Source organism: Durio zibethinus, unplaced genomic scaffold (assembly GCF_047325235.1).
Source record: "Durio zibethinus cultivar Kanyao isolate XHJ-2024 unplaced genomic scaffold, ASM4732523v1 HiC_scaffold_263, whole genome shotgun sequence".
Taxonomy (NCBI): Eukaryota; Viridiplantae; Streptophyta; class Magnoliopsida; order Malvales; family Malvaceae; genus Durio; species Durio zibethinus.
Window position 1 is genome coordinate 21,904 of NW_028322886.1, and position 10,363 is coordinate 32,266.

Consider the following 10,363-nt stretch of genomic DNA (forward strand, 5'->3'; position numbering starts at 1 on the left):
ACTAGAAAAAAAAAGTGAAAAATGGAAAATTTTTAAAAAAGGAAAAAAATTGTTTCGAAAAGTCTCAGGAGAAACAAAAATTCCATTTGTAAAGGGAATAATAAAAAAACTTTCAAAAAGAAATCCAGTTTTGGAGTTGAGAGAAGAATTGGGCGAAACTAAAAAAGATTTGGGCGAAACTAAAAAAGATTCGATAATCAGTAATAAGATGATTGACGAATCATCCCTTCAAATTCAATCTATGGAGCGGACAAATTATTCATTAACAGAAAAAAAGATAAAAGATCTGACTGAGAGAACAAACACAATCAAAAATCAAATAGAAAAAATTATAAAAGACAAGAAATTAGAATCATCAAAAAAATTTTGGAAAATATTAAAAAGAAGAAATATTCGATTAATCCGTAAATTCTATTTATTTATAAAACTTTTTATTCAAAAGATATACATAGATATTTTTCTATATATCATTAAATATATCATTAATATTCCAAGACCCAATCCACAACTTTTTCTTGAATCAACAAAAAAAATGATTGATAAATTCATTTACAATAATGAAGCAAATCAAGAAAGAATTAATAAACCAAATAAAAATACAATTCATTTTATTTCAACTATAAAAAATATAAAAAACTCACTTTCGAATATTAGAAATCAAAATGCAAAAGCTTTTTGTGACTTATCCTCCCTCTCACAAGCATATGTATTTTACAAATTATCACAAACCCAAGTTATTAAATTCAAACCTATCCTTCAATATCACGGAACATCTCTTTTTCTTAAAAATGAAATAAAAGATTATTTTGAAGAACAAGGAATATCTCATTCCCAATTAAAACATCATTATGGGTTAAGACAAAAAATCTCTGGAATAAAGGAATGGAAAAACTGGTTAAGGAGTCATTATCAATACGATTATCAATACGATTTAGTTCAGAGTATATGGCTTAGATTAGTACCAGAACAATGGCGAAATAGAGTCAATCAACACTATATGGCTCAAAATAAAGATTTAACAAAATGGGATTCAGATGAAAAAGAAAGATTAATACATTACGAAAAAAAAAATGATTTTCAAGCGAATTCATTACTGAATCAAGAATATAAACTGAATCAAGAACAAAAACGGAATCAAGAACAAAAATATAAAAAAGATAATTTTAAAAAACACTATAGATATAATTTATTATCATATATATTTATTATATATCAAGATATGAGGGACTCATATACTTATGGATCACCATTACAAGTAAATAAGAGGGAAGAGATTCCTTATAATTACAACATGGATAAACGAAAATTTTTTGATATATTGGGGGATATTCCTATCCATAATTATCTAACGGGGAAAACGGGGAAAACGGGGAAATTTTCGCATAGAAAATTTTTTAATTGGAGAATTCTTAATTTTTGTCTTAGAAATAAGACCGATATTGAGTCCTGGGTCGATACCAGTACCAAGAGTAAGAAGACCAGTACCAAGAGTAAGAAAACCAGTACCAAGAGTAAGAAAAATATTAAGACTGTGATTAATAATTTTAATAATTATCAAATATCGAATCTGGAACTTTGGTTCTTCCCAGAATTTGTGCTACTATATAATGCATATAAGGTTGAACCATGGATCATACCAATAAAACTACTTCTTTTCAATTTTAATTTTAATGGAAAAAAAGAGGATCTTGTATCAGATGCAAAAAAAAAAAGAAAATTTAGATCCGTTCTCTCAAATCAAGAAAAAGATGTTGAAGAAGATTATGGTAAATCATCCAATCAAGAAAAAGGTAAATCATCCAATCAAGAAAAAGGTAAATCATACAATCAAGAAAAAGATGTTGAAGAAGATTATGGTAAATCATCCAATCAAGAAAAAGGTAAATCATCCAATCAAGAAAAAGGTAAATCATACAATCAAGAAAAAGATGTTGAAGAAGATTATGGTAAATCATACAATGAAGAAAAAGGTAAATCATACAATCAAGAAAAAGATGTTGAAGAAGATTATGGTAAATCATACAATGAAGAAAAAGGTAAATCATACAATCAAGAAAAAGATGTTGAAGAAGATTATGGTAAATCATCCAATCAAGAAAAAGGTAAATCATACAATCAAGAAAAAGATGTTGAAGAAGATTATGGTAAATCATCCAATCAAGAAAAAGGTAAATCATACAATCAAGAAAAAGGTAAATCATCCAATCAAGAAAAAGGTAAATCATCCAATCAAGAAAAAGGTAAATCAGATCAAGAAAAAGGTAAATCAGACAATCAAGAAAAAGATGTTGAAGAAGATTCTGGTAAATCAAAAAAACATAGAAAGGAAGACGAGAGCAAGAGAGAAGCTCGTTTATTCCTACAAAAGTATTTGTATTTTCAATTCGGATGGGATGCTGATTCTTTCGATGAAAAAATAATCAAAAATATCAAAGCATATTCTTTCATTCTTGGCCTGATAAATATGAATGAAACTTTTCTATACTCTGTTAGAAGAGGAGGAACGAATCTGGATATTTTGATGGATTCGGCGGATAAGTTACTTTTAACTTATCAATACCTACTCAAAAAAGGAGTATTGATTATCGAACCAATTCGCCGGTATGTAGAAATTGATGGACAATTTATTCTATATCAAACTATAAGTATTTCATTGGTTCATAAAAATAAACATGAAATTAATCAAAGACGCAAAAAAAAAAAAAGACGCAAAAAAAAAAACTATATTGAAAAAAATAATTTTGATGAATCCATTGCAAGACATCAAAAAATGACTGAAAATAAAGACAAAAATCATTATGATTTGTTTATTCCTGAAAATATTTTATCCCCTAACCACCGGAGAGAATTGCGAATTCGAATTTCTTTCAATTCAAGGGATAAAAATGGTATGCATAGAAATCCAGTATTTTTAAATAATGTAAAAAACTGTGGTCAAGTTTTGAATAAAAACAAACATCTTGATAGTGATAAAAAGAAACTAATTAAATTAAAGTTCTTTCTTTGGCCCAATTATCGATTAGAAGATTTAGCTTGTATGAATCGCTATTGGTTTAATAGTAATAATGGCAGTCGTTTCAGTATGGTAAGGATACATATGTATCCGCGTTTGAAAATTCGTCAATGGTACATTTTTCCATATATTATGATTGAAAACCGGATTGATTAATTTTATTTGAAAAAATTATAAAGTTCATAACGAACTTAAAATCATTGTGCATATTAAAATGAATGGTATTATTATTATTACTGATCAGTAAAATTCACATTCAAAAAAAGGGGGAGAGAAATTTTTGTTTTATGGTAAAAAATTCATTCATCTCAGTTATTTTTCAAGAAAAAAAAGAAGAAAACAAGGGGTCCGTTGAATTTCAAATAGTCAGTTTCACCAATAAGATACGAAGACTTACTTCACATTTGGAATTGCACAAAAAAGACTATTTATCTCAGAGAGGTCTACGTAAAATTCTAGGAAAACGTCAACGGCTTCTGTCTTATTTATCAAAGAAAAATAACATACGTTATAAAGAATTAATTAGTGAGTTGGATATTCGGGAATCAAAAAATCGTTAATTTGATTGAATTAGTCGATTTATTATATTTTTCATTTTGATGTACTTCTTTTCGTTTTCAACAATTCATGTAAGAATGAATCGAGGAAAAACTTATGAATCTATCAGCTACAGAAAAAGACCTTATGATAGTCAATATGGGACCTCACCACCCATCAATGCACGGTGTTCTTCGTCTCATCGTTACTCTAGATGGTGAAGATGTTGTTGACTGTGAACCAATATTAGGTTATTTACACAGAGGAATGGAAAAAATTGCGGAAAACCGAACAATTATACAATATTTGCCTTATGTAACACGTTGGGATTATTTAGCCACTATGTTCACGGAAGCAATAACCGTAAATGGACCAGAACAATTGGGCAATATTCAAGTCCCTAAAAGAGCCAGCTATATCAGAGTAATTATGTTGGAGTTGAGTCGTATAGCTTCTCATCTATTATGGCTTGGACCTTTTATGGCCGATATTGGTGCACAGACCCCCTTTTTCTATATTTTCAGAGAAAGAGAATTAGTATATGATCTATTCGAAGCTGCCACCGGTATGAGAATGATGCATAATTATTTTCGTATCGGAGGAGTAGCGGCCGATCTACCCTATGGCTGGATAGATAAATGTTTGGATTTCTGTGATTATTTTTTAACAGGAATTGTTGAATATCAAAAACTTATTACGCGAAATCCTATTTTTTTAGAACGAGTTGAAGGGGTAGGGGTTATTGGTGGAGAAGAAGCAATAAATTGGGGTCTATCCGGCCCAATGCTACGAGCCTCTGGAATCAAATGGGATCTTCGTAAAGTTGATCATTATGAGTGTTACGACGAATTTGATTGGGAAATCCAGTGGCAAAAAGAAGGAGATTCATTAGCTCGTTATTTAGTCCGAATCAGTGAAATGACGGAATCCATAAAAATAATTCAACAGGCCCTGGAAGGAATTCCGGGGGGTCCCTATGAGAATTTAGAAATCCGATGTTTTGATCGAGAAAGGGATCCAGAATGGAATGATTTTGAATATCGATTCATTAGTAAAAAACCTTCTCCTACATTTGAATTACCGAGACAAGAACTTTATGCGAGAATGGAAGCCCCAAAGGGAGAATTAGGAATTTTTCTGATAGGAGATCAAAGTGGTTTTCCTTGGAGATGGAAAATTCGCCCGCCGGGTTTTATCAATTTGCAAATTCTTCCTCAGTTAGTTAAAAGAATGAAATTGGCTGATATTATGACGATACTAGGTAGCATAGATATCATTATGGGAGAAGTTGATCGTTGAAATGATAATTTATACAACAGAAGTAGAAGATATCAATTCCTTTTACAGATTGGAATCCTTAAAAGAGGTCTATGGGATCATATGGATGTTTGTCCCTATTTTGACTCTTGTATTGGGAATCACAATAGGTGTACTAGTAATTGTATGGTTAGAAAGAGAAATATCTGCAGGAATACAACAACGTATTGGGCCTGAATACGCCGGCCCTTTGGGAATTCTTCAAGCTCTAGCAGATGGAACAAAACTGCTTTTCAAAGAGAATATTCTTCCATCTAGAGGAAATACTCGTTTATTCCGTATTGGACCGTCTATAGCAGTCATATCCATTTTACTAAGTTTTTCAGTAATTCCTTTTAGCTCTCGCCTTATTTTAGCCGATCTCAATATCGGTATTTTTTTATGGATTGCCATTTCAAGTATTGCTCCTGTTGGACTTCTTATGTCAGGATACGGATCAAATAATAAATATTCCTTTTTAGGTGGTCTGCGAGCTGCTGCTCAATCGATTAGTTATGAAATACCATTAACTCTATGTGTTTTATCAATATCTCTACGTGCGATTCGTTGAAATATAAACTTTTCTTTTCCCTATTCCTTTCGTTCTATAAAATAAGCTGAATGGATTGAATAGATATCTTCGTTATTTTATTATCCTTCAGGTTGATAAACTAAATTAGATAGTTATATATGAGTGAAAGAAAGCAGCTTATAAATTCGCAGTAAATTAAACAAAAAAAAATTTAATCTCATTTCCTATGTACAAGAGTTAAGTGGAAGAAAACATAAGTGGAAGAAGTCTTTACCCCAAGACGGGTTGATTAGTCAATCTAGCTTGAAGCGGGCTCAAAAGATCAACCGTATAGAGTTTTGGCTATCCTTTGTATAGATTCCCATACATGTATTGCCAAACCAAACGGGGGATTGAACAAAAAAATGAGTGGATGGTTAGGAACACCAAAATACACAAAGGATTAGTAATGGAGATTATGTAAATTATATAAAAAGGATATTTCTGGATAACATAAAAAGAATACTAATTGGGGCTTTAAATTAGTAGAAATGAGTAGGCAGTACTACCCACGATTCCGGTCCAGAGTATGCTCCTATCCACCGATTAAAGTAATGACTATCAGGAACGAAATAATCCTTTACTATTTTTTAGTTTAAGCCCCCATTCGTAATTTTCTCAGATCAGAAAGAAGAATAGGAACGAAAAAGAAAGAATAAAAAATAAATATTTTTTTTTTTTTTATTCTTTCTTTCATATATATAGAGAGATATAATCTGTGTCATGATTTATGAGCTAATGTAATATTTAATTTTTTTCGTAATCGAAAACAATGGGTTGAAATATCTATTGATATTTCTACAAGAAGTATTTTATTGAAGGCTTAAGTTATTACTCAACAAATAAAAATTGAAATTAGTAACGGGCGAGATCAATTCAGAAGCACTTTTTTTATTCTTCATAATATAGCAGACAGAATTCCATTGGTATAATTTTGGACCTTCCAATCCATTTTTTCTCTATCTATTCTACAACCATACGAAGAGAAATAATACTGATTCGGTCCTTAAATTTATTTGTGACCCACGAGGAGCCGTATGAGTTGAAAACCTCATGTACGGTTTTGGACTAGCGATGGGAACAGTGATGTTATCATCGACTATAATTATCTAACAGCTCAAGTACAGTTGATATAGTTGAGGCGCAATCAAAATATGGGGTTTGGGGATGGAATTTGTGGCGTCAGCCAATAGGGTTTATCGTTTTTCTAATTTCTTCTCTAGCAGAATGTGAGAGATTACCTTTTGATTTACCAGAAGCCGAGGAAGAATTAGTAGCAGGGTATCAAACCGAATATTCGGGTATCAAATTTGGTTTATTTTATGTTGCTTCCTATCTAAATCTATTACTTTCTTCCTTATTTGTAACAGTTCTTTACTTGGGGGGTTGGAATATTTCCATTCCGTACGTATTCGTCCCTGAGCTATTTGAAATAAATAAAATGAATGGAATCTTTGGAACGACAATTGGTATCTTTATTACATTAGCTAAAACTTATTTGTTTTTGTTTATTTCTATCGCAACAAGATGGACTTTACCTAGGTTAAGAATGGACCAATTATTAAATCTTGGATGGAAATTTCTTTTACCCATTTCTCTCGGTAATCTATTATTAACAACTTCTTTCCAACTTCTTTCACTGTAAAGAAAAAAAGAATACGAGATTCATGACTTGGTTCAAACAAGAGAAAGAAACAAACATAAAATTATTCATAGATATTCACGATATGTTCCCTATGGTAACTGGGTTCATGAATTATGGCCACCAAACAGTCCGAGCAGCAAGGTACATTGGTCAAGGTTTCATGATTACCTTATCCCACGCAAATCGTTTACCTGTAACTATTCAATACCCTTATGAAAAATTAATCGCATCAGAGCGTTTCCGTGGGCGAATCCATTTTGAATTTGATAAATGCATTGCTTGTGAAGTATGTGTTCGTGTATGCCCTATAGATCTGCCTGTTGTTGATTGGAAATTTGAAACGGATATTAGAAAAAAACGATTGCTTAATTACAGTATTGATTTCGGAATTTGTATATTTTGTGGTAACTGCGTTGAGTATTGTCCAACAAATTGTTTATCAATGACTGAAGAATATGAACTTTCTACTTACGACCGTCACGAATTGAATTATAATCAAATTGCTTTGGGCCGTTTACCAATGTCAGTAATTGACGATTATACAATTCGAACAATTTTGAATTCGCCTCAAAGAAAAACTGAGTAAGTAAACCTCCTATTCTATTAAAGAGAAATTTCCAATTCTTTTAAGGTTCCGTTTTGGTTTAAGTTAAAAGAATATTTGGTTTGACTTAAAAGAATGAGGCCTTTACTCTTTGTTTGGTCAATAAATAAAAATTCAATTACAAATTAACTGGTTGATAAGAATTTCGAATTCATTTTTCTTGAAAATCTATTAATATATTCGTAATTATTTCGAAATATATAGTTTCAAAAAACAAAATACCCTTTCGAACCGAACAAAAAAAAAGAATTAAAAACGAAACAATAATTGTACTTAGATCAATTCACACCTAATAGATTAGGATTTTATTCAATTAGGAACGTATCATAAAAAAAAAATTCCTGGTCGGGTCAATAAGATCATGAAAAGCATTTCGATTTATTTATCTCTTATTTTACATATAATGGATTTGCCTGGACCAATACACGATTTTCTTTTAGTTTTTCTGGGATCGGGTCTTATATTAGGGGGCCTGGGAGTGGTATTACTTACCAATCCAATTTTTTCTGCCTTTTCATTGGGATTGGTTCTTGTTTGTATATCCTTATTCTATATTCTCTCAAATTCTCATTTTGTAGCTGCTGCCCAGCTTCTTATTTATGTGGGAGCCATAAATGTTTTAATCCTATTTGCTGTGATGTTCATGAATGGTTCAGAATATTATAAAAATTTTAATCTGTGGACCATTGGGAATGGCCTTACTTCGTTGATTTGTACAAGTATTCTTGTTTCGCTAATTACTACTATATTAGATACATCATGGTACGGGATTATTTGGACTACAAGATCAAACCAAATTATAGAACAAGATTTGATAAGTAATAGTCAACAAATTGGAATTCATTTAGCAACAGATTTTTTTCTTCCATTTGAATTCATTTCACTAATTCTTTTAGTTGCTTTGATAGGTGCAATTGCTGTGGCTCGTCAGTAATAAATCTTTCTAACTAGGAATAGCAAGCAATCCAAATTAAACTTTTTTCTGTCTTATCGCATCTATTTTCCTTGAATTCTTGTTCGTGTATAAAATATAAAATAGAAATTCGTTTATTCGAGATATTTCCAATATATTCTTTTTGTTATATTCTATTCTAGTCAATCAAATCCGTTGAATTATTGTTCATATTAAAATGAATCGAAATTGATAAGGAGTTGGTCAATGATGCTCGAACATATACTTGTTTTGAGTGCCTATTTATTTTCTATCGGTATTTATGGATTGATCACGAGTCGAAATATGGTTCGGGCCCTTATGTGTCTTGAACTTATACTGAATGCGGTTAATATAAATTTTGTAACATTTTCTGATTTTTTTGATAGTCGGCAATTAAAAGGAAATATTTTATCAATTTTTGTTATAGCTATTGCAGCCGCTGAAGCAGCTATTGGATCAGCTATTGTTTCCTCAATTTATCGTAACAGAAAATCAACGCGTATCAATCAATCAACTTTGTTGAATAAGTAATATTAATAATATTAAATTATAAGATTCACCAATTTGAATTAGCATGTCCAATATGTTGGAATCTACATCATGTTTTCGAAAACGTAAGAAATCAAAGTATCTTGGTCCTTTCTTATGAGTTGATCCCGAAGGAAATTGATTAGAAAATTTCTGGTAAATCGTTGATTCATCTGGTGTTTAACTATAATGATTCATTTACAAGTTTACTAGATTGAAATTTTATGATGTTCAAAAAATTATAGATCCCATGTCACATTCAGTAAAAATTTATGATACATGTATAGGGTGTACTCAATGTGTCCGAGCCTGCCCCACCGATGTGTTAGAAATGATACCTTGGGATGGATGTAAAGCTAAGCAAATTGCTTCCGCTCCAAGAACAGAAGACTGTGTTGGTTGTAAGAGATGTGAATCCGCTTGTCCAACAGATTTCTTGAGCGTTCGAGTTTATTTATGGCATGAAACAACTCGAAGTATGGGTCTAGCTTATTGATACGTTCCCGAAAACCCCACTTGAATACATTTTGAATCCATTTTATTTTTTTTTTACTGAAAAAACCCGTGCTCAAAAAAAATCTTTTTTGAGCACGGGTTTTTCTGGTCCAAGTGCATCTTGTCTTTACCACGAATTATTTTCCTTGGTTAACAATAATTGTAGTTTTACCAATATCTGCAGGTTCTTTAATTTTCTTTCTTCCTCATAGAGGAAATAAGCTAATTAAGTGGTATACTATGTGTATATGCATATTTGAACTCCTTCTAACAACCTATGCATTTTGTTATCATTTCCGATTGGACGATCCATTAATCCAGCTGGAGGAAGATTATAAATGGATAAATTTTTTTGATTTTTACTGGAGATTGGGAATAGATGGACTTTCTATAGGGCCCATTTTACTGACAGGATTTATCACTACTTTAGCTACTTTGGCGGCTTGGCCAGTTACTCGAGATTCGCGATTATTCCATTTCTTGATGCTAGCAATGTACAGTGGTCAAATAGGATCATTTTCTTCTCGAGACCTTTTACTTTTTTTCATCATGTGGGAGTTCGAATTAATTCCCGTTTATCTACTTCTATCCATGTGGGGGGGAAAGAAACGTCTGTACTCGGCTACAAAATTTATTTTGTACACTGCGGGGGGTTCCATTTTTTTATTAATAGGAGTTTTGGGTATCGGTTTATACGGTTCTAATGAACCAACATTAAATTTTGAAACATTAGCTAATCA

At 31.4% G+C, this 10,363-nt stretch overlaps 1 protein-coding gene across 1 annotated transcript; it reads left to right on the forward strand.

Annotated features, from left to right (window-relative positions):
• The first annotated feature begins 3,233 nt into the window (after positions 1 to 3,233).
• LOC149509027 (NAD(P)H-quinone oxidoreductase subunit H, chloroplastic) lies at positions 3,234 to 7,900 on the forward strand. Its single transcript, XM_089757786.1, has 2 exons — positions 3,234 to 5,403; positions 6,524 to 7,900. Exon 1 carries the CDS (start codon positions 3,668 to 3,670, stop codon positions 4,847 to 4,849), a length of 1,182 nt encoding a protein of 393 aa, XP_089613912.1. The 5' UTR covers positions 3,234 to 3,667; the 3' UTR covers positions 4,850 to 5,403; positions 6,524 to 7,900.
• Positions 7,901 to 10,363: the final 2,463 nt, after the last annotated feature.